General features: G+C 39.7%; 1 protein-coding gene across 3 annotated transcripts; it reads left to right on the top strand.

Moving 5' to 3' along the window:
- Nucleotides 1-19,300, top strand: LOC146315573 (pleckstrin homology domain-containing family A member 1-like). 3 transcript variants are annotated; one of them, XM_084736722.1, is made up of 13 exons: nt 3,997-4,215; nt 5,522-5,578; nt 5,706-5,751; nt 8,953-9,050; nt 9,537-9,668; nt 10,622-10,762; nt 11,666-11,734; nt 12,308-12,372; nt 12,521-12,584; nt 12,762-12,851; nt 14,834-14,907; nt 15,707-15,781; nt 17,977-18,342. In XM_084736722.1, exons 1-13 carry the CDS (start codon nt 4,075-4,077, stop codon nt 18,206-18,208), a joined length of 1,284 nt encoding a protein of 427 aa, XP_084592848.1. In that variant the 5' UTR covers nt 3,997-4,074; the 3' UTR covers nt 18,209-18,342. The 3 variants fall into 3 exon arrangements, with proteins under 3 accessions (XP_084592847.1, XP_084592848.1, XP_084592846.1); XM_084736721.1 differs by lacking the exons at nt 14,834-14,907; nt 15,707-15,781 and adding an exon at nt 1-157 and having other exon boundaries at nt 17,977-19,300; XM_084736720.1 differs by lacking the exon at nt 15,707-15,781.
- Nucleotides 19,301-25,523: the final 6,223 nt, after the last annotated feature.

Here is a 25,523-nt window from a genome sequence, read left to right as displayed (position 1 = left end):
CATCTTCATTATACACGATCTCTGCTCCACTCTCACCAGTAGCAGCGCTGGAGCTCGGTCTCTGGATGAGTGGAGATGGGCTGAGGCACAGAGGACGACCTGACAACAAGCAGACCAACGGCCGCTGAGTGCAGCAGATACAGAAGGGAAGACTTGGGTAAGTTGAGCCGGGACGTTAAATATAATTTATCAAGACAAATAAACTCAGCTTTGTTGTTTCATACAGCTAAAGTTTCGAGCTATATTTCATGAGACTGTTTAAAGCGAGTCGCCAGTGTTAGCTAGGTTAGGTTACCGTGTAACGTTATAAACTTGTTTCCCAGAACGCCAGAGAAAATTAGCTAGCTAACTTGTTTGTAGCAGGTCCAACAACAGAAACACGCTAGTTTTATATAGTACATTGATAAACTGTTACATGTGTTTTAAATTTGTAAGTTTGTGGTGTGAAGTTGTTGCTAATAGCAGGCTAATCTGAGCCATATCTCCCAGTTAACTTCAGGCCAGCGAGCCACACTCGTAGTTATATGCTGCTAACACAAATGTTGTGCTAATCTGGCGAGCTAACGTTAACGTAGCTGTTTGTAACGTTAATCTAAATTTACTTTATCTGAAGTGGGCTTTTGGAGCTCCGTGGTCAGTGTGTTTTAATAACTCAAGACATAGTCAATGTTGCTAACTTAGTTGACATTACTAGTGAGCATCTTCATTTTGTCTTGCTCTGGAGCCACATAAACCCACACTCCTATCACACTGCTGTGATAAACAGGACTGCCTGTCTGAGTTATTGTGAAGGCCAAAGCCTGTCAAGCCTGCAGGCCTTACGTGTCGCTATCACGGCCGGATTCTGACCAGAAATTACGCTTTTCACCTGAACCGGAATGACCTGTCCCACCTTTGACCTGTAGAGAGCCAGTTAGTGAGGTCCCGACTCTTGCTTTCAAGTACCTCTGGTCCTCTAGTATTTGAACCTCAAAGGTCTTTCTCATAGAGGACAATGCACAACTACTGCTGTTCTTGATCAAATTTGCTGTGCAGTTTATATGTGGTAAGCATATGTGGGTAGATATTAAAACATCTAGGCTTTCTGCTCCCCAGCCACTATATCCAGCTGTTGCCCGACTTTCAATGATAAGGCAGTGGTCTAAGATCATGGAAGGAAAAATATTGACCCTCCACTGGGCCATCCAGCTGCTCCTTACTGTTGTTTTATGGTTTGTCCTGGGTGACCAGTTGGCTGCCATGTGATGAGGACAAAGCCTTCCAACAAATGTAAAGAGTCAGTTTACCCTGGGAATGTTTGACCTAGGAAGAAGTCAGCCAATATCACTGCCTTTCTCAGAGTTAGACCATTCAACTTGTTTGTATGTGCTGTCTTCTGTCTTGATTTAGTTTTAGTATATTCTTCTTACTTTGTCTTGTTCACAGTCGTTCATGCTCTTTACAGTATTGCATACATTATGTAGGAAACCCTGCTTTGTAACCTTTCACTTAAATGAGCCTGGACAGAATGAGTGCATTTGGACATGTGCATTAGTATCCTGGCAATGATCTTTTTTTGAAGTGTCCTGGTGATATGTTTGGCCATGTAAACATCATAGCCTGGAGTACTCAAATAGACACTGGAATACTGTGTGTGTTTGTCCTCAACACAATGGACAGATTACATGAGCACTTTAGTTAGTCTGTAAAAATTATAATATATGATGATGATGATGAATAATCCAATGGTAATCTGTACACTAAAATAAATGTTAAAGTCTCACACAGTAATTCAGACTATATCGCCATAAAAGCTCATAAGATAAATTGTATGGTATATTCTTTTTTAATTACTGGTGATAAGAAATAGATGCCAAACTTAGCACTCTACAGTCAGGTCCATCAGCCAGAAACCAAACTGAGTTCATCCTGAACTGCTGAGGTAACTATTGGTCTGGAGCAGGCAGAGACTGCAGTGTGCAGGATTCACCCAATCTGGGGAGCTTCATCAGCTTTTCATAGGTTGGTTCTGAAGGAATTTGTTGAGTTTAAAATATCCATGTCATTTGAATTTTAACTGATATAGGCTAATTGTAGATATTGGTGTCTGTGAATTTGAAAGTAACCACAAATCACTGTAGTAATGCTAAACATATTTAGATTTAGAAAATGTGTCACGACCACATAGTTTGTACACAAGAGCAATGAATTCTTTTTTTTTTGTTTGGACACATCAAGCAGGCTGTGTTTTCTTTCTTTTAGCTCTGTTGTTGGTCTGCTTACTCCTGAGGAAAATCTCAAACTCTCTAGTTGTTAAAAGCTCCACCATGTTCACCAGCACAGTCTGCCTGCTGTTGGTGCAGAGCAGGTAGTTCAATGTGGGTGTTTGAGCTTTCTCGCTGAAAACAACTGTCAGTTGAAGCCGAAAACAAGACTGTTAGAGCAGTAAGAGGGAGCCAAAACTGTCCAGCTATGGACAGCTAAACAATAAGCTAAAACTTGCTTGTCTACAAGGCTCCATAAAGATGAGATCTGGGTCATTATTCTCTCTACAAGCAGCCTCTTTCACATTGTCGTTTGCTATATTTTTATTATACAAATATTTATTATAGCCACTCAAAATATCCCATGCAGTACTTAATGATCCTTATTGATTTTTTTTAATCTTATCTGTTCACAGGTATGTTAAAAAATGACTAATACCTTTATATATTTCTATTGACACCCAAGTATCACCTCAGAAATGCAGTACTGGTTTTACCTCTTGAACAAACCCGTTTCTCCACACAGACTTTGAAACTGGCACACCAATTAACCTGTCATAATATGCTTACTTAGTGTATGTGGTTACCTTTTCAACCACATAAGGGTTTTATTTTGCATCACATTATCTCTAACATCTATTCTGCATTACTGAAATGCACAGCATGCATGCACATGAACTTGTGCACAGCACCTAATTTACATGATCACTAAACTCGACAGAGACGCCTCTCACTCTCACATGACAATCACTGTTTGTGTAGCGTTGAGACTGTCGCTTCTGACAGTGTTGCTCCTTTCTCGTGCCTCTGTGTCAAATGGGATGACTCGGATAGATACAGGGGCTAGCTGAGATGCTCTCAGCTCGTAGTCCATGTACAACAACCAGGCCTTTTGTCCCTGCTTTGCCCCCATCCTCCCACACAGTGCTCATAATGTCCCAGAGAAAGAGCGTCTTTATCTGTGTTTTCCAAAGACTCATCTCAATCACATATTTTAGGCTCAGTCCAAAAAGACAGCAGCTTAAACAGACTAATATGACAATATGCCTACAGTAATGCTGCGCCCACCCACACAGGGCTTGATGGTGACATTCACACTTGTACGACGGAACAGATGCACTAATCATTTACTTTTCTGTTGGCTTCCAGTAAGCTGTAGGTTTCAGGGATGTGTCAGACCTCAGCAGATTAAATATTGCACTTTCTCTCCTGTGCTACTCCTGAGGGTGTCTGTGTTGCTTCTTTGTGTCGAACATGGTTGAGCTCAGTGGTGTTTTATTTATTTATTTATTTTTTTGACCATGCTCAAGTGGGTGCTCAGCTGTGGAGGAAGGGAGGGGATAGAAGGGGCTGGCCAGAGGCTTGCCAAATCGGATGAGAGAGCAGTTGGGAGGAGATAGCACAGCAAGAAGAGAGGAGAGGAGCGCAAGAGAAGAGGGAAGAAAAAGAGCAAGGCAGGGTGGGTGGAGGAGGTAGAAGAGAGTGACAGTGTGTTACAAGAGAAAAAAAGAGGGACTCCAAGAGAGCAAAAGAGGGAGAGGCTGATATAAAAGGATAAAGGCGGGGTTGTGGTTTGTGTCACATGATCCCCTGGCAGGCTATAGCCTAGTGAGCTCCAGGTGGCAGAGAGACCAGAGATACAGTAGATACAGAGAGAAAGAGGGACATGCTAGCAAGGCTCACCACAAAGACAACTAAAATTCCCTCCCTCCTCACACGTCTCTCTTTTCACTTTTTTCTCTCTGTCCTTTAGGAATTCCTCCCGGTCCCACTTGCTCACGCTCCTCTCCACTCCCGGCCCCAGCAGGCCAGGGAATGTCCCGGCAGCGAGATGCCTTACGTGGACCGTCAGAACCGTATCTGTGGCTTCCTGGACATAGAGGAGAACGAGAGCAGTGGCAAGTTCCTGCGCCGTTACTTCATACTGGACACACAGCAGGGAAGCTTGGTGTGGTTCATGGACAACCCACAGGTAATTACGCAGAGCTGCGTTAGCTTAGCTCTTAGCTTTATTTTGGGGTTAAAAAAATCCTCCAGCTAACTGCACAGGCTAATGTTTAATTTGTTGATGGAAAGTCGGACAATGTACAGGCAACTGCATGCCATTTTACGTTAGTTAGTTATCAGTGTGGATGATCAGTTCTCATGCAACTGCAGGCTAACTGCATGCCACTTCCTCACTCATTATGAACACAAAGCTAGGTTCAGGCTAAATGTTTTCATTGCCAGACAGTCGAACAAGAATGGGAGAACTAGTATTATGTAATTCCAGTTGACAGTAATTACGAAGCACATTGTAAAAGAACAGGAGTAGGTCAGGGCTAATGGTGTGTGTGTGTTTAGCTATTGTCTATGGCTGCATGATAAGATGTATAAACATATTGTGATTGACAGATTTTGAGATTGTAATATGATTCATGGTTAGTGGGAATGATCAGTTTTACATTGCATTTTTTTTTCACTGAAAAGAACCATTAAAATCATGATGATGTGACATTTGCTGGGGTCTGCATGACACAAACATGTTTTCTTGCATTTGGAGAGCAAGAGTTGTTGAGCAGGCCATCTCTACAGCACTACAGTATTAGATTTTGATGCTATTTTGTCACACAATTTTCCTTTATCAAATATTGCAGCTTCTGGGATTTGGATAGACACTTGATTATATTGTGATTTTGATAATAATTCACTTAAAATATGCAGCCCGATTATCATCTAACAATTTGTTCAAATCAGCTAGAATAAACTTACAGTTTAACACTAAACCTCAGATTTTTTTTTTGTTTTCTTGTTCCCTGGATGAGTCCCTGTAGAAAGCGGTGATATTTGCATTGACCACAGCGGCCATCGTTTTCTGCTCTATGACTCTGGGTGTCACAGTTATTACAGTGTAACTCTCCTCTTAGTTTGTACATCATGCTGGTTTGGAGATGCTGTATCTGTAAGTCCGCTGTTACATGAAGTATTCATAAATCATGTAGTGCAGGAGAGATTTTTAAATAATTCAGTAAGTCCCTGTCTTTTTTTAGATTGAAAAAGCTTAAATTTTAATGATGTTAAATCTGGATCCCCTAGTTTCAGAAACACAGCAAGAAACTGAAATGAACTATTATGGAGTACATTCAAAGTATAGTGTATTTGCTCTGTAATATTGACTTGTTTTACAGAACTTGACTTCGCTCTCTCACCACAACTAGGTCTCCTGCCTTAATAAATGGTGTATGGTTAGTTTTAGCGTTCTCTTCTTACATATTGTTTTCTTTACCGTTCTCTCACAGAATCTGCCTGTTGGCGCAGACTGTGTTGGTTCCCTCAAGCTCACTTACATCTCTAAGGTAAAAAGAAAAATTGCCACTGAAGCTTATCTGACAGTAACATGATAAGGTCATCTATAAATAGAATCAATTTACAGTATTTGGTTGAACTGGGAAGCTAACAATTCTGAACTTTGTCCTCCTCCAGGTCAGCGATGCCACTAAGCTGAGGCCTAAGGCAGAGTTTTGCTTCGGTAAGACACTGATCATCACAAGCTGTCTATCTGTTATTAACTTCTCAGCACTTAAAATACTAATATTAAACAGTAATAGAGCATGTGAAACAAACATCTTTTAAGTCTGGAATTTAAGAAAATCCCGCAGTGTTTTGCAAACATCAGCATTACTGGTTGCCAAAGCCGAGTACACTTAATTAACCTAAGGGAAGATTTTTTGTTGTCCTTCTCTGCCCTCTAAACTTGGTCAAGCACTGCTCTCCTACTTTCTCCACCACTGGCCAGGCAGCCTTGTTCAACATTATCTGTTTAGCCAACACATTAAGATGCAGGAGAGTACAACATGGTTGTGTTAGCACCTGATACATTTGCTTGGATCATATAAGTTTAATAAATAATTATTTCTCCAAAATTAGACATGTCTCTCGACAGCTCTGTCTTTATAATTGTCCTGCATATTTTACTGCAGAGCAGCTGTGGTTTTTGTATCATCTTTTTCTATTACTCTAAATATTAAAGGCACCTTGTGGACTTGAGAGCCCCATTTACATTTCACCCCAGAACAAGTGTAGTAAGGCAAACTAACACACCAAATTAAACTTGCACTCATCTAATAATAATTTTAATAACAAAAAATGAATCAAGCCAACAAATGCAACTTAGTTTCTCTCACTATCCATCACAACAACTTGTGTATGGTTTAAAAGTACTGAACCTTTAGGACTGGGTATTGCTACAGAAGAACTGGTTTGCAGGTCGCAAAACAAAACTATTCATAGTTGTTTCAAACAGCTACACTCGGCTTGAAAAGTTGGACATAATAGAGGGGAAGGAGATGTGATATCATTTAAATATGGGGACTTTCAGTCTCTCCTGCGTGGCATTTATAGTGTTGCACTCAGTTGTTACCATAAAAAGTTCCAGAAATAGCTGTGCTAAAAAATGAAAAAAGAGAGCTAAAGAGAGAAGTTCAAACCCCGGCTCCTTTCTCACCTCCGCACAGCTGGTCAATCACGGCATGAAGTGGGTGTAAATGTCAATTCTGTAAAGTTACAGAAATGGTTGGACACAGTCCCTCCAATTCCAACTTCAGAAAGGGTTTGGAGGAAGGAGTTTCTGAAGCTATTCAACAATGTGCCAGGCAGTTCTGATGAAGCATACTGACAGCTTTTATCTTCAATGCACTTAACCCCAACTGACCATGACTCTGATCCTACTGGCTGTGTCACAATTCTCCATATCCACAATTCAGTTTGACTTTTGATTTTAAGGTCTTGCTTTTATTAAATTTTTCAGTGTAAACATTTTTTAAATTCTACTGACAGCTATGCCATTATTTGAATATCAAGTCTTGATTTGTAAAGATCAACATTGGTTTTATGTCCTGAAAACTATCATTTACATTTTCAGTGATTATTGAGTGTAATATAACCGCCAATAAGCTATGTTGTGTCTTATTTTCTAGATTAATTGATTAGTTGTTTGGTGTGTAAAATGTTAGAAAATTGTGAAGAAAGTCCATCAGTGTTTCCCAAAGCCTAAGATAATGTCCTCAAATGTCTTGCTTTGTCCACAACCCAAAGATATTCAGTGTACTGTCATAAAGGAACAAAGAAACCAGAAAATAGTCACATTTAAGAAGTTTGAAGAAGAATTTTTTGTAAAGAAAAAAATTGTAAATTTTCTTTATCCTACTAGTAAATATTTTATAAAAAAAATAAATAAGATATTAGTGCATCTCATCTTTATCTTCTCACCTTGTGCAGTCAGGACAGGAATGGAAAATTTCACATAAATATAACTTCTCTTTGGGGTTATTTAGGAGTAAACGTCCATCCTTGTTTGTTTACTTCCCCTTCTCCTTCTCTTCCATCCGCTTCAAGACCAGGAAACACTAGCCTGTTGACTGCTGTGACTGTGTGTGTGTGTGTGTGTGTGTGTGGCCATGTGTGCGCACCAGCCTTGTTGAGGTTTAGACAGGATGCCGGCATCCTAATCGGAACCTGATTCAGAGATGTATGATGTTATTTTTAAATCGCTGTTTGTGTGCCACATGTTTTTCTGATATCTATGAATCCTGCTGCCTGTCCCATTCCTACATCTAGGAAGAAACATAGGGAGGAAATGTTTAGCAAAATTAGGTAATGACTATCACTTTACAGTTTTTTGTACAGTAAGGAAGTAGAGACTTGATGGTGGATGGTCTGTGCCTTGGGCGGGGTTGTGAGAGAGATCAAGAGTGGTGCATTTGTGTGAACTTTGGTGCTCAGCTGCGTTTTTCTCAGCAGCACACATTGTTTTATAATGTGTAACTATGAGTCACGTCTGAGACCCCTCCTCCCAGATCTGTCTTCCCACTGTCCAAGACACCACTACAATTAAACCACTACCAAGCAGCTAAACATACATCGGATACATTTGAACGTTGGATTAAATCATGCTGGTGATCTGAATGAGACCAGACAGACAGATTTATTTACAGGGAAATGGAAAAAGGAGAGAGAGTGAGGTCTAGCATATGTCTAAGAGCTGGACCAAAGACACAGAACAGGGAAGAATGATCCTCATTGTGCCACAGAGTTTGAGCTCTCAGTGCCTTTTACATCTCGCCCCCGCCAGATTTACCAGTCCAGCTTTAATGTAATTTATTCACATGGTGTCGAAAGGAAATAGAGGAGACACATGGACGGTTTGAGCTGCAGAATTGAAGGATTTATGGTAGAGAGAGAATGAGAGACTTGAGTTCTTTCAGCTCCTAAATCCTGATCCATAGCTAATCAGCATTTGACCCAAAAATTTCTTTGTGATTGAAAACGGGCTTTGCTCATGTTCACATGGGTGTGAAAATATGCGAGAATATTTGGTGCTTGGTAGCCGTGGGCTTTTTTTTCCTCTCCGTCATGGTTACTAGTGGGTAGGTGGTGGCAGTCTGAGGCAGCTGGATCTAGCTGGGTCATCATCCACATGGAGAGAGAGTGCTGCTGGTATGGTGTGGGAGAGTCCCTTGGCTCAGTAGTTTTTCACTTCCAGAGAAATCTGTGGCAGCAGATCTGTTCTCCTAACACCCACTGCATAGAACATCTTTGTTCTTGTGGTGCTTATTTGCATGTGATTCATATTGAACATATAATGAATCAGATGTTGTAGTGTAGAGAATGAAGTCTTAATATACTTTCACTCTTTCTTTCTCTCCCACTGCTGTTCTTTATGATCTATTAGTCATCAATGCTGGGATGAGGAAGTTCTTCCTGCAGGCCAATGACCAGCAGGACCTTGTGGACTGGGTCAACGCTCTCAATAAAGCCACCAAGATCACCGTGAGACAAACACACACACACACACACACACATACACAGATAGGCACAAGACATCCCGTCCACTTCTGATTCAGCTGTACTAATCTGTTCTTTTTGGCTCATGTTTTATCACTTGGAGAAACTTTTATTTCTTCCTCTTCTGTAGAAATGAATGAGTCGACTGTCAAGTAACTAGATAGGAGTGAGTCAGAGCATGACTAACAGGATGCTGTATTGTTGTACTGAGTGCTGGGATAAAGGTCTGTTTCCATTGTTCTCCATGAAGCCTCAACCATCCACAAAGGAAATGGATATTAAATGTGTTAAAGGATTGTGAACTTTTGCATATCTATAAATCACGTACTCTATTTTAACTATGGAGAAAAGGTATATTTTCCACCCTACAGCTGAATTCAACAAAACAAACAATTTCTGTTACATATTTGTGTGCTGAATGAAAATTTTTACTCAGACCTCTCAACTCTAATGTGTTTATGTTTTCCTAAGGTGCCAAAGTTGTCTGATGGGCAGCAGAATGCAGAGAACCAGAAGGCATTGCCAGATGTTGTAGGACCCAAGAAACAAGTCTCTTACAAGACAGAGATCATTGGAGGAGTTCCCATCGTCACCCAGACACAGGTAAATACACCTGTATTGCACCACATACTTAAACATGTATGACTTTAAGTAATATTACTGTATTTATTGAAAGTAAGCAAAGTGTATATTATTTTGATAATCATAATTTTACCTTTTATAGCTGAGCTAGGCAGTCTATTTTTGGCGCCATCGGTAAGAGAGTTGATTGAGTCTCATTCCCTGGTCGACTCTCCAGAATCACTTATTGCATTTAAAATACTCTTCTCCCCACAGACCTTTGTATGTTGTCATAAAAGTATCAAAGCTGACATGAGTAATCAATTAGTCATCCAAAAACAAAATTGCAAACTATCTTAATTATCAGTTAATCATCTATCAAACAAAAATGCCAAAAGTTTGCTGCTTTCCAGGTTCTCTTCTGTGAGAATTTGCTGCTTTTGATTTTATCTGCATTTTATTGATGATTTCTGAAATGTAGTTCTAATAGCGATAAAGTGATTAATATAAAAAAATAACTGTATGTTCATGTTAACATTTTAGGAAAAAACTTTCTTTGTGCTATTAATTTATATGTTGGTTTTTTTTCATAGGGATGTATGATATTGGGTTTTCGCTGTTATGCTTAAACTAAGTTTGGCTGATTGCCAGTACTGATATATGCACTTTTTTCCACCTAACTGCTGACAACATCAAATCACCCACTGGCAGACAAAGACATACAAACAATGCTTTTCAAAATGTACACATTCACCGGGCAAAATAGGAAAATTACTGCTGACAGATGTTTTTTTTGCAGGTCCTGTTTCTCTTAATTCTTCACAAATTTGTCATAATGATCACGATGACGGCTCACAAAAGTCTGTCTAACAGGGATTGTAGCTGATATATTTTGTGATCAAAAAAGATAGCCATCAGACCGCGTTTCTGTTTTTTTTTTTGAGATGTTGTTTGAACTTGAAATTACAATTTTTCTGTTGTTGTTTATCCTCAAGCAAGAAGGTGGTGATGGTACAGACAGAGCGGAGCGTGAGGCCTTGCATCGCTCCCACAGCCAGCTGCCGTACTTCCTGGGTAGGCCAACTCAGGAACACACGGTCATCAAGTCAGGCTACTGTGTCAAGCAGGGAGCGGTGGTGAGTACCTGCATCTGTGCTGGATTGAGCTGGTTTCAACATGATAGGAAAAGGAACTCTTTCAAATTAGGCGTGTTTTGGTGGCATTGGCTTTATATAGTACAACAACACAAAAAAACAAAAGTCCACTGCCTTTAGCAAGCCTCACCATGCAGCAACATGTAAGATTCATGGAACAGTTGCAGTTAAAGTCTTTTGTTTTTCTGAATGTGACACCGTGAGATTTCAACTGGATTATGGTAAAGAATTTGGTTGCCTAAGGAAATGCAACTTCTGCACAGCTCCGCACCTTATACCTTAAATGCCTATGGATAGGAACTAGCGAATTTTGATAAAGTTTTAGTCAAAGTCTTTTGACTAAAAAGCCTTGTGGTGTGCGTCATTTGCAAATTATGCTTAAAGTTCATGTGTCTTTACTGGTGATATTTGCTCCACACAGTTTTACAAAGGGTCTCTTTTTCCTTGAGATTGTGAAATGTCTCTGTCTGGCTCCTTCTCCAGTTTATGAGACATGACACATGGCAAGTGTATGCTAATTGACTTCATGAGTAGATCAGTACTATCCCATTGTGTGCCTCTAACCTCCCTACCACACAAAGGGATTAGCACTGATTGGTTGTATTGTCTTCCCAACTCATCCCTCCCTTACATTTTTTGTTGTGTTTTTAGTCATTGACGAAAATATCAATAGTTTTTGTTAGCATAAATTAGCTTTTATTTAGTTATTGTCTCATTTTCATCAGTCGTTGAGGAAAATTATTTGTCAACAGAATTAATACTGGTAGGAACAAGGTTATAACTAGAAATACAATTGTGTTTTCATTATTGTAGCAAATGTGACTGATCTTGTTTTGCCTGGAACTTATAAAAAAGGTCTGAACATCTTTTCCTCTTGTTCTCCAGATGAGGAACTGGAAACGGCGATATTTCCTACTGGAAGAGAATGCAATGAGTTACTTCAAGTCAGATTTGGTAATTAATTTTAATTAACTTATATGACGCCTTTAAGGAATGTTTTTATTGACAAAGTGTGAGGATTGGATTCACACCCACAGTCTGAGGCAGAGTAACAGCAAACACACAGGCCCAAGTCCTGACATGTTTTATCTGCAGTCTGTGGAATTCAGTGCCTTCACTTCACATGTCCTATCAAGCCCTGTTCCCCCCTAGCCTTATGTACACACATGCACACACACAGAGACTGTCCTCAGGATAATACTGCATGTCCCATACCCCGTCCTTGTCTGGGTCAGCCCTTATTTGACAGCTTTATCTGCCTATTTGGCTATCAACAGGCCCCAAGGACATAGACTCTCTGTCTGCTGTATCAAATGGCCGGGTCAAGAAAGTTACAACCATTAGGGTTTTTAGTTTGCAGTCTGCTATTTCTAGGAACATTCATTGTCTTCTGTCCCCATGAAACAAAAACCTAGTAACACAGTCTCATCTCTAGCCAACATACAAAAAAACATTTGTAATATTCATCCTGTGTATTTCAGTTGTTAAGTTTTTGTTTCTGAACAGATATTATTTTCTTGTGTTTAGGAGAAAGAGCCCCTGAGAATGATCCCACTGAAAGAAGTTCACAAAGTCCAGGAGTGCAAACAGAGGTATTTAACATGTCCTGGCATTTTCCCATTGTACCAAAAAAGTTTTTTGTCCAGGGGTTTGGTGTTTACCTTTTCTGATTTAGATAAAGATATACTTGAGATAAATGATCAAGTATATGATCTGACTTGTTTTCTGCTTTTGTTGTAGTGACATCATGATGAGAGATAATCTGTTTGAAGTCGTCACCACATCAAGGACTTTTTACATCCAGGTAGGATGTTTTCTGTGCTGAAAGGAATGTACAGTTGATTACCTTCCCACTCTACAATGTCCATAAACACTGTGATTGCTCTCTTGATTGTCCACCAGCAGTCTCTCTCCCTTCCTATCAGTATTCATATTTTGACTTTGAGTCACTCACTGTCCTTTTCTTTCCTGTCTCCACCAGGCGGACAGCCCAGAGGAGATGCACAGCTGGATCAAGGCCGTCTCAGGGGCCATTGTGGCCCAGCGGGGTCCTGGGAGGTCTGCTGCCACAGTATGTATCTTGCACTACAGCACAGCACAATGTCATTATAGTATAGATTCAAGTCATTAGATGTAGACTTAATTCAAGACCTCAAATGTAACTGCTGAGAAAGGAGAAATGACTTCAGACGTGACTTTCATGTGCAGAACTTGAAATTTTGTTACTGAGTGACATCTGGTGATATGTGTAGTCAAGTCAAGACTGTTCAAGATTTATTGGTGTTGTTTTCCTCATGTCATTTCTTGATTATTCTGTTCTGCAGTTTGATGCTCTCACAAGAGCTCCCACACCTGCAACCTACAGAGATGTGATGAAAATCCTTTTTGCAGAGTAGCAGAAACAGTATTTTTGCTTTATGTTTTAGATTAATTTACTCTTTGACTACTGAGCTATTCTACTTTAACGGTATTAAACACACCTGTTCTAGTTGTGTTTAAATAGTCTGTAAACAAATTGATTAAGTCTAATTCTGCTCTGTGTAGTCTACACCAGTAGTTCCCATCGCCTTAGCCATGGACTGGTACGGGGCCTTGGGACATTTGTTACCAAGTCACAAGGATAATAACAATAATTTAGGAAAAGGCAAGAAAGCTCTTAATTACAAAGGAATTGTCCAGGAGTTGGCCACCTTCTATATCAAAAGAGCCATTTTTGGCCAAAAAAGAAAAAAAAAATCTTACAGTCTATCAAGACTATATTCTGAATCAAATCAGACAAAGACTCCCACCCCTAAATGTAACATGTACTTCATGTTTACTTCTAAACTATTATGTGAGCAGCTGCAGATGGCTACAATCTGACTGGCACTACTGGCTGAAAAGCTTAAAATTTTGATGCATCCAGATGCATTGAGAATCGTTTTATCATCGAATCATAGCCCTCGGAATTGAACCAAATGGTTAAGTACCAAGAGATTCCCACCCCTTGGCTAGTTTTGAGTCTGTCTAGGCTTGCTATGGATGCAAAATCCAAAAGAAGAAAAGTCCTGGAGTCAATAGTTGCAGCTCCAGACAGATTTTCTTTTCTTTTTTGGCCAAAAATGTCTCTTTTGATAGGTTGTCAATCCCCACTTCAGGCCTAATGATAAAGGACAAATATAATTACAAAAAAGAGCTGTTATTGCTTACCTATCATTTTTGTCAAAACAACTGAAAGTTAGTTGAGAGGGGCAAAAGAGCAGCATGAGGTTCCAGAGCCACAGGTAGCTGACCCCTATAATAGGCCATTAAGCTGTTTTGCAGTATTCATCCTGAACTTGGCACAGCCAGTTCTGCATTTTCCTCATCCCTCCTCATCACCACCCAACATACTGTTTTGTTTTGTTTGTTTGCTTTTGTAAGGTACTTTTTTGCCATTAAATACCTTTTATTGGACAATCAACAGTTTACAGATGACAGAAAATGAGGGGAGAGAGAGATGATATATGACATGCAACAAAGGTCACCAGTTCTTGTTTGTTGTCTCAACCCTGAGCCACCAGACGCTCCTCTATTGATTTTTTTTTTTAACTGAAGTAGGCCATTAGTATGTGAGATAACCACTAATGAAAGACATTTGTATGCACACAGACCAGCAAATCTGTGTGAGTACACGACCTGAGTTTTGGAACTGCTTAATTAGTTCAATCAGCAGCCTGTACTACATGCATAGAGGCAGCTAAACTTGGCAAGTGAGAACAGAGAAGTAAACCAGCTCCATAGTCCTGACTGCAGAGGAGAGAGTGTCCTCTGCCGCAGTTGGTCCCCTCTGGTTAGACTGGAATCGTTCTCAATGCCTCTGCGCTGTCTGTCTTTCTACAGTTCCTTCTTTCTTGCCTCCTGTGTCTTTTTCTCTCTCCCGCTTGTTTTTTCTCACCTTCTTTTTCCTCTCCTGTGCCTCTTCTCTCTGTCCTCTTCTTCCCTTTCTTTCTTTACTTGTCACATTCTCTCCTCCTCTCCCTGTGGGCAGACAGCCCATCTGCTCTAATACTGCTTTGCACTGTGTTGTTGCAGATGCGGCAGGCCAGACGGCTGTCGAACCCCTGTATACAGAGGTATACGTCCCGAATCGGGGAGTGCAGCAGCACGTATGTCAGCTCGTCTAAATCCCCCCTTTTAAACTATAAGTTCACCTTTTTAAATACTGTTTTCCACTCACTGGCTGGCCCTCTGTGGTTGTAGAACATTATGAGAGCAGATCAGATCTGATGGCACATCTGATGCTCCTTTTTTTTCTAAGAACCAACCACATCCTCAGTATGGCTGTGATAACCCAACAAGCGCTCCTCCCTTCACGCCCTCGTCCTCGCTGCTTCTCTCATCCACTTCTCTTCCTTTGCTTATTTTCCCCGCACTATCACTTAAAGCTCAGCTCAGATTTTGAGCCCATTTCATTCAGTGCGCTGAGATTGTCCCCAGTTAAACATGAAAAAAATCTTGTTTCAGGAATTTTAAGGCTTGATGTGCGCTTGATTTAGCTTTTTCTCGCATGTGATGACTGTCGCCACAAGCATGGCAACTCAAATCAAGCACACCTCTAGTACCTCAAATGCTAAAAAGTCACATGTTGCTCAGGTACAGAATGACTCTAAACAGCTGGAATATGACCATCTAACCATCGGAAAGACCTGCAGTCACTGCCACCCTCCCTCCCTTCTAGCTTCACCTTCACAGCTTTCGCCTGTCCTCACCATTATTGTGTAAAAAATGAAAATAAACATGAGTTCATCTTCAATCAATGCACAAACATACACTCACTGCATGACCTACCTGACCAGCTCAGCTAGGAATACCTTAAGCCTGTTTCTATCTCTGTCTTTATGACTGGGTACATGTGTCTTTCACACCTTCTGTTTCTCTTCCCTTCATGCTCTGTTATCTCTGCAGTCTGCTGCAGCTGTGTACCTGTCTTAGATGTGTGACATCCTGCTTGTCTCTCCTCCTCCCTCCTGTTCGCTGCCTGTATGTTTTTTTCTCTTTCTCATACACACAATAATAAGATACTTGTTTCCATGTTGACTTCCTATACCTCTGTGTGCTAAATGTTTAAATGTTAACAGCTTTGAAACAAGGACCCACCACTGCTGAATCCACATGTCCTGAGTCAAACTTTTTTCATAGTGGTGTGTTGATTACATTTGGATATTTGAGTTTATAAGAGCTAATGTCCCTTTAGCTAAGAAGTTGTGTGTTTATATGATGGTATCTATTAATTTACAACCCTGATTCCAAAAAGTTGTGATGCTGTGTAAAATGTAAGTAAAAACAGAATGCAATGATTCGCAAATCCTTTTCAGCCTATATTCAACTGAATACAGTACAGAAAGACGAGATATTTGATGTTCAGTCTGATTAACTTAATTGCTTTTTGTAAATATACACTGAATTTTGAATTTGATGCCTGCAATACATTCCAAAAAAACTTGGTACCTGGACATGTTTGTCACTGTGTTACATCACCTTTACTTTTAACATCTTTCAGTTATAGTTTGGGAACTGAGGACACTAGTTTTAGAGTTTTTAAAGTGAAATTCTTTCTTTCTTGATATATGACTTACAGTGCTCAACAGTCTGCAGACTCCATTGTCTAATTTTTTTGCTTCATATTGCGCCACTCATTTTCAGTAGAAACAGTTTTGGGATGCTGGCAGGCCAGTTTAGTACCTGAACTCTTGATGTTGTTGATATATGTCTTGACTTTCCATCTTAATTTGAATTTGTAGATGCAGCGACAAACTGTGTTTACTGACAACAGTTTTCCAAAGTGTTCTTGAGACCATGAAGTAATATCCTTCATACAGACATGTTGGTTTTTAATGCAGTGCTGCCTGAGGTGTCAAAGGTCATGTCCTGAGATTTCTTTGCATTCTCTGAATCTTTTAATGATATTATGGATTGCAGATGGTGAAATCCCTAAATTCCTTGAGTTTTATGTAGAGAAATACTGTTCTTGAACTGCTGGACTATTTGTCCATGCAGTTTTTCACAAGGTGGTGAACCCCACCGCATTCATGGTTGTGAAGAACTGAGCCTATCGAGGATACACAATGCTGTCTGTTTACCTGTGGGATGTTCTAAAACAGTGTTTTTGTAGAATTCCACAACTTTCTCAGTCTCTTTAAACCTGTTGCCCACATTAAATGCAGAATGAGTGTCTTTTTTACAAAAAAACAATAAAGTTAGTCAGTTTGTACATTTAATATCTTATTTTTGTGCTGTATTTGATTGAATATACGTTAAAAAATGCAAATCATTGTTTTCTGTTTTGATTTATGTTTTGCAAAGTGTCCCAACTGTTTTGGAACTGGGGATGTTGTTGTGCAGTGAGCAGCAGGAAATTTTCCAAGTCTTCATTGTGATAGATTATCTGACCATCTGTCCCCTAAAAGTCTGCATGAGCTTGATTTTTGGACCTTTGGATTCAGCATGAAGCATCTTTTAATACATGTGTGGCTCTACTCAGGATTTTTAGACATGTTTGTTTTAGGAAACTGATTTTGAAATATTGTGATGCTTAAGTGATACTTTGTGGATTTACTGATCAGAAGTTGTGTGGGAGAAACTATGTGTCTGTATTAACACAGACACATAGTCTGTGAGTCTCGAAGACTTTGATGCGTTATAGCTGGGGTGTTTCTCTAACAACATTTCACCAACTGCTCAGTGGCTACTCCTGTTTGCTTTCACTGCCTCTGCTGTGTTTCTTCTTTCTTCCCATGCTTCTGTTTTGTGTTTCAGAGATTGAAATCTGACAATGAAAAGCTGTGAAATAACGAGCAACAACCAACCACTGCTTCCTAAGGCACTCTGTTCCTTCCACTTCAACCTGTCGAGACTACCATAACTAAAACCTGCTGACACTACTACCACTACAGCCGCTACCTCTACTTCTACTTCTTCTACTACTACTGCTACTACTATTACTGCTACTACCACCATCTCCACTCTCTAGCAATGCTACATTCTTCAGCACCTACAACCTTCAGTACCAACTCTGCTAAAGCTGCATCAGGCCCCACACGCTGGTTTTAATACCAAGTCTGTAACTCACTTTCAGCGCTTCAATAAGCTACACATTTAAGGATTTCACTTTTCTTACTAACAACCACTTGTCTTGTCTCCCTCACTCTTGTTTTCTCCCGCTGTTTCTGCTGCAGGAACACGGCAGCCGTTCCACTTTCTACCGCAGCCCCGCGGGTCCCCCCGTCCCTCGCTCGCCCATATCTGCCATGCCACCATGCTACCCAGAGTGGGGGGCTGCTGTCTCGTGCGGCACATGCTCGCAGCCTGGCGTGGGACAGCGAGCACTTCATGAGTCTGCTGCCACGACCCAGTCACAGCCACACGCCAGCACGCCTGTCCCTGCAGGAGACGCGCCTGGCAAAGTGACCTGCGAGCCACCTGTGACCACCATCAATAACTCAGAGGAGTCACCATGGCGACGGCGGAGCAGCTTTGAGCCCCACATGCCTGAACCACCCCTGGACCTGGATGACGCTGACCTGCCAGTGAGCGAGGTCTGAGCTGTTGAACAGGACGTGTTTGTCTGGATGGAGACTCCTTAAAGAGGAAACTGTGCGCAACAGGTGCTTAAAAAGGGCAGGCGTTGGTTTTTCAAACCAAAGCTGATGGTGGATGACAGTGTACAACGCCACAAACACACCTTTTGAGCTCCTCCATCAGTGCCGTCAGTGTGCTAGACAAACAAGTCGGGTCACCACTGAACTGCACTCATGTGCCAAAGATGACCCAGTCTTCACCCACACCCCTCTGCCTGCCTGCTGTCGCATTTACAGTCCTGTATTTATTTACTAAGAGTTGATGTTGTCAAACAAAACTACACATTTTAGTTTACTCATGCTGATTAGACTTCAGCGAGAGAGCTTTATTTTAAACTGTACAGGCACAACAATGCGTTCGATGGTCTCTGTGGGCAGCGGAGGTTTGTAAACCACTTTGTGCCAAGAAAATAAGGGAGCTTTCAAGTGCAAGCTATTTCCTCTTGACTGAAAAGAGTGTTCAAACTGAGGACTGGCTTTTCATCACCACTCAAATCTACTCATTTAAACTGTGTGGTCAATTCATACACTCGCTATTGTAACTCTGGATTTGTCTGCTATTGTTGGCCAGTGTTAGGGATATGTGTCAAGCCTAGTCTGAGATCAAATCCTCACACTAATATTAATAATTCAAAGATTGTGGACTGATCTATAACTAGTTACAGAAAGTTCAACATATTTGTGTGTAATAATTAGACCAGATGTATTGCAGCCACATCTTTTAACAGTTGCCAAGCCTTTAACTTAAAATTTGTCTTTATCTTTAAATATATCAGAGGGATAAATCTTCTCTCTTACTGACCACAAGCTAATTAACAGTGAATTGTTTTTACAGTTAATCCACTTCTGTTTTTAAATTGAGAGGCTGTACAGAAGTGCAAAAAGAAAAACATTACTTACTTTTGGATGCAATCAAGGAACATCACTTGATTCATTGATTAGCAGTTTGGTCTATAAAATGTCATAAAATAGTGATTCCCAAAGACAAAGATGACGTCCTCAAATATCTTATTTTGCCCACAAGCCAGAGATATTCAGTTTACTGTCATTTAGGAGTAAAGGAGCCAGAAAATATTCACATATAACAAGCTGGAATCAGAAAATTTTGACTTTGGTCTTAAAAAATGACTCAAAACCATTAATTGATTATCAAAATAGTTGGCCATTTACTTAACCGATTAATAATCGATTAATCATTGCAGCTCTACTTCACAATCTTAATCAGCTTCTTTGTATTCATTTCAGCCTGCGAGACTTTGTGAACTCACATTTGTGATACTAGGTGATGTGACAAAGGAACAAAAAGTACAACGCTTGTATATATTTTGTAATTCATAGTAATAAAAACTTCAGCAATAGGGCTGGGTCAGTTACAGATAAGCTTCATGTCCTGGCAGACACGAGTTATAAAACCTGCAGATCTTTGAAGATTATATTGTATGAACACCATGCAAGCGTTTTGGATCTTGGTTTAATAGAAAAAAAACATTAAAGCTCAAACATTTCCGTTGCATGTTAACATTTTAATGATTCCTCAGATTGTCTTTCTGTTTTTAGTTTTTGGTAATCTACAGCCGCTCTTTGTGTGTGTGTGGGTGTGTGTGTATGTGTGTGTGTGCAGAATAGAACTGTGTGCAGCAGATTTATTTTTTATATGCTTTTAGATGTTTCCCGATCATATTCCTTGTACCTGTGTTGCCAACCCAGCAGGAGGCAGCTGCCTCATGGTTTTATTTAAAAAAGTCCTGCTAAATAATACACACTAATCTTTTTTTTTTTTTTTTTTTTTGTAAGTGCCTGCTTCATTTCAGCTCAACAAAGTTAAAGCTAGTTCACCCTGTTTCAGTCCGGTGTAATTAGTTTGAATTGTCTCTATTTATTATGTGGATGACTTGAAAGAAATAAACACTGAAAATGTGCTCAGGTTTCCTGGAGTATCATTCAGCACTGTGCTTTATTTATCTCCAAAGAGCACACTTAGTCTGTGAAGGTAAAGTTAGTGCCTTAGTTTAGTCTGGACAGAAAAATTCACTGTTGCTGGCATTCATCACTCATCAAGGCTCCTTCTGCCCTCTTGTGGTGAGAAAAGAAACTCCACACTGTTTTACTTCCATCAATGTTCTGTAGACTGAAAACATGGTGCTAAAAGGAAAGTAAAACATGAACAGCACACAGGATGTCACAGGAGACACTTCAGAGCTCTGTCTGGGAGAAGAATTTGATTGAAACACACAAAAATCCTGCAGACAGGACACACCAGACTTCTACAGACCTTTACAGTACAATGAGCTATGTTTCTGCCTGATGTTTTTCTCCTTATTGTCCACATTTCTTCTCCCAGCTCTCAAAATACCATCTGCAAATTGCAAAGGTTTTTAAACAATTATTAAGTGTCAGAACAATTTGCATGGAAGTTCTGCCTGGGTGTGAAAAAAGTATCCTGGTGTTCTTCACTTTAGGGATCCAAAATGTTGTATTGTTGAAGAAATATGAGGCATTCAAGAGGGTGATGATTTTTAAAAAGCTGTTAATAATACATGGGTATTTAGTCAAAGTAGCAGTTAAAGACAGGCTTACGCATTTCAACCATTAAGGCGCTCATCAGAGCAAGTGCAAAATGGTTGCCTTTGGGGCTGTTTGTTGAAGTATTAAAGGCTTTTAAATTGTTAACTCTTGGGTGCCTTAGATTTCTTTAACAATCAAACACTACTGTAATTAACATCAGGGCACAAAATACTGTATTTAATGATTGAAAGCACATGTAAAAGAATCAAATTAAGGTTCAACTTTAACAAATAATTAATTTGATTTTAATTGCAATGTGCTTTATATTACTCTATGTAATGATCATATCATCACAAAAACACTCCACTGAAAGTTGGAAAGCAGTCATGTTGAATCAGAGCTGATCAGTTATTAATAGTTGACCTTCCTCTCTGTGTTGCAAAATTATTCACAACCACTAGAAATAGTGATGCCAATCAAACGAGCTTAAATGTTTCAAAAGAATCTGTCATTATCAAAAGGAAATATCTATTTTTCACAGCATGTGCACAGTGAAGGAAGTCATATTCACACCCATGAATAAAGGTTGCAATACTATGTTGTGAATAGATGTCTGCATTGAAAATATTAGATAAAAGAATGTAAGCCCAAGGATTATTAACAAAATGAAATTAGAGCAAAAGAAAAAATACAAAAACAGCCTGTGTTATATTATTATATACATTTATTATATTATCAGATTATGACTGGTGCATTATTTTTTTATATACTAGTTTATAATCTTAGTCTGCACTCCCAACTAAAGCTAAATAACAAAGAAGGCCAAAGATACTACTTAAGGTCCCATTCCATTTAGTATAGCAGAGCCTTTCCAGTGAGCCAACATGGACGATAGCAGCACCCTGACTCTGTTTGACCTGAATAATGTTATTAGCAAGACCTGTGTTTATTCTTCTATTTCATGTCAAAGTGCTGCTGTGAAAATGGTCTATTGTAGTGGAGTGTCAGTATAAAGTAGTGTGAAATGGAAATAAAGAAATGTACATGTAGCCTCAGTCAAACCTTTACTTAATTACAGTACTGGAGTAAATGTATTAATTCCATTCCAGCAGTGCCTACACACTGATGATGTAGTCATGTACATGTGGGTAATCCTTCATCAGCTCTTAATGAAGTGTTCTTTACATGTGCAGCCTCTGGCTTCATATAGTTTGTATAAATGGATTTACAGAGTGGGGTCATGGAGCAACAGTAAATATGTAAAGCCTCTTTAATCATTCAGATTAGTGGTTTTCAAACAGGGGTCCTTCAGCGAGTTGTAGAGGTCCCCAGCTAAATGATGAATACAGCATTTCAACTTTTATCAAAGTTTTTGGCAGTTGAAATAGGGTTGACCATTTTTATTCACTATAATTTAGTAATGATCCTAGTTTAATCATTGATTGACTGAAAAATCAGATACAGAGCTATAACATATTCTGGGCTTCAGTCTTTGTATGTACAGTTTATTATAGACATTGCGTGTGTAGGCAGTAGGATAGCTTGGATGTACAGCTCTTGGACACACTGATGATTACTGTAGTTCTTTTCACTCCATCTTCACATGGTACATCCCAGCTCCATATTGGAGGATGCCAGACTTTGGTGTGGCTTCAGGCAAGCCCCATTTGGACTCCGGAGGGCCTCCCTCACAGCCAAGTCATCATTGCAGACTGGAGTGGAGAGATCACACAGACCTCAGTGGCGTCCATCCTCGGTTATGCTCGCTGGCCTTGGTTGGAGAATGGGTGTTTCTTATAGATGAGGTTGTTTTCATCTGCAGATTTTCCCACCATTTCTCGCCTACGTCCTTGTGCTCCAAAGAGTATTGCCGCATAATGGGTCTGATGATGCTGTAAGGTTGTACTGCTGCTGCTGTTTGGGTTTTATCCACTTTTAGATCAGTCAGCAGTGTGTGTTGTTATGCTTTAACATGACATGAAGCTCAAATGTCTTGGCTCAGAAATCAACATGCCCACTAATTTAACTCCAAACATTTATCCTACCTTGAATTCTGGTTACAAGTCGACATCGTACACTTAGGGTGGGTTGCACCAACAAGGATGGATTCTTAAACCCAAATAAATCATGGCTTTACTTAAATTCATGTTGCACCAAACTTTTAAAACGACCTTAACGTTAACAAAGATTAAACTTAAACTTGTGTTACATCCTTTTCTTAAAGTATGAAAAATTAGAGCTTCTCTGAGCCATCATGAGTAGGTTAACTAACTAGTTAGCCTAACCTTTTTCTAGCTAACAAACAATGCAGTGTTAAGGAAGACAGAGCAGCAGGAAGTTAAAGGTTTTCACCCTAATTTTATAATTAATAGGTCCTGACAGCACTCAAATTTATTATTCATCTATTTATTTATTGTAACTTGGGTAAGCAAGCATCTCCATTCTAATTAAACTGTATTTAATTTATATTAAATCACTAAACTAAGATTAGTTTTATTGTGCAATAGAGCTCTGTTTAATTTTAAAGTAGTATTTATTCATTTTAAACCTACTTTTGCTAAAACTCGCATTAGAATGAATCTTAGTTTAAATTAATCTTTGTTAGTGCGACCCAGCCTTTGTGTTTCCTGTGGTGTACAAGGCAGTCCAGTCTTTGAGAGGATATGACTGCCCTCCGTCCCTTTATGCCCCTCTTTAATTGCCTCCTGGATACAGAAGCTTGTGTTACCCTGAGCTGCTGCGCGCCACAGGGGGCCTCGTCTGTCCATTCCCAGGCAGCTCTGAGAGGTGCTCCCCTGCACCCAGTCACACCATTTAAACCATGAATATGACCCTCTGCCCATAATCAATCATTTTGTATTGGGGTGTTTTATGACACTGACTCAATGCCAAAGTGTTTACTGGACTCTTTTACAACTCACCACAGACATCTAAACCCTAACAGTGATTTGTTGTTCGCCAACACAAAAAAAAATGGTCCCTTATTACTGTAAATGTGTGCCATATCAACAAATAATCAGGTCATTTTATGGTATTTCCAGTGAACATTAGTTTTCCATTGAGTTTGTGGCACAAACAGTTATTGAAAGCAATATTTAGATGACTCTTTGATTGATTTACACTTTCACTTGAGAGGCAATGATTATTTTCATTTGGATATTCACATTTGATGTTGTTTATTTCGCCGCCAGCTGGGTGCTCAGAACCCACAGGGCTGGGATAAGATCATAATAAATGGATTAATGATGTTCTCTTGCAATTTTCCAATTAGAGCAAATTTGGCTGTTTATAAGAGCTACGTGAAAGCGCTACATTAACTCTACAAATCCCACAATCCACCCAGCTTTTTTTTCCACCACTAAATAGCCATAAGGGTCGTGTGGATGCCAGGAGTGACTAATTCATGAAGAGGGTAGTTAAAAAACAACACGCAGGAAATAGGCCTGCAGGATGTGTGGAGGGCTGTGCAGCATATAAAACATCTGGGCTGCATTGCTGCTTCCACTACTGAGGTTTTTCTATTCACCATTTTTTTTCATTTGTGTGTAAATAATTAAATCAGGGTGAAAATCAGTAAACACTGGCACGTCTGAAATGTCCTTGAGGTTTTTTCCTGAATGTCTATGAGCTGCAGAGGAATTATTAGATGACCTTGACCTTCTCAACACAGAAAACTGTTGGAACATTTTTTTAAAGATTAAAGAAAAGTAAAAACAACTTCAACTGATAACACACAAATTAAGTGTTTCAAAAAGTAAACAAGTTAGATGAGCACGCTGCTAATGTTAGTGTGTTTTTAAGATAGCTGATCTGGTTCAGTGAGTTTACAAAAACTTGAACAACACAATTTAATCAATTCAGGTGGATCACTTTATATCTGTCATTATGCATTATTTTAGCAAAAAATATAATTCTGTCTTGTATTAAACTGACCTTCTCTCTGAGTCACCAAGACAGAACTGCAGGTTAAACTGCAGCAGGAGAATCTGAGATGTGTGGATGTCGTGTCATGAAACCCAAGTGATGCACTTTTACTGAAATAAGAATAGCATGACGGAATAGGGTCTAATTTTGAGTTGGTGTAATCCATAAAATTAGATTGCCATCACTAGAGCAGAAAACTGAATCAGACTCATTCGAAACATTACATTGTTTCAACTAGGGTTGAATGGGGACGCTTGCAACAGGGGACAGGTGCAACAAGTCTTATTCCTTCAATCAGAAACATGCTAGAGTGATGATACTCAAATAACGAAATAATCAAAACATACCTAGTTTGAATCCTCGTTTTGTTGACTTCTACATGACATGTTAGCATGTGGTTAGGTCAGTGTGTCTAGCAAACACCCGATGCTCTGTCATGGCTGTTAGGGTGGGGATGGTTGCAACACACTGACCCCAAGTTGAGCAGCTATATCAAAACTGTGTGTGGTCACACAGTATTTTTCAACTAACACACGTCATTGTGGGCCACATGAAAGGATAGTTCACACTTAAATACAAATGTACATGTTTAATAAAAGTTTGTTGCATTGAAAATTGTTCTATTCTTCCTGTGTCACACTGAACTATAGAGAAATTGATTAGCATCTGTAACATCTGCACATTGACTCAAGGTGGGTCTATGTTGTTTGCATAAA

The sequence above is a fragment of the Lutjanus erythropterus genome, chromosome 14 (assembly GCF_056507025.1).
Source record: "Lutjanus erythropterus isolate fLutEry1 chromosome 14, fLutEry1.hap2, whole genome shotgun sequence".
In the NCBI taxonomy this organism is placed as follows: domain Eukaryota; kingdom Metazoa; phylum Chordata; class Actinopteri; order Lutjaniformes; family Lutjanidae; genus Lutjanus; species Lutjanus erythropterus.
This window is presented reverse-complemented; position numbering and strand designations above follow the sequence as displayed.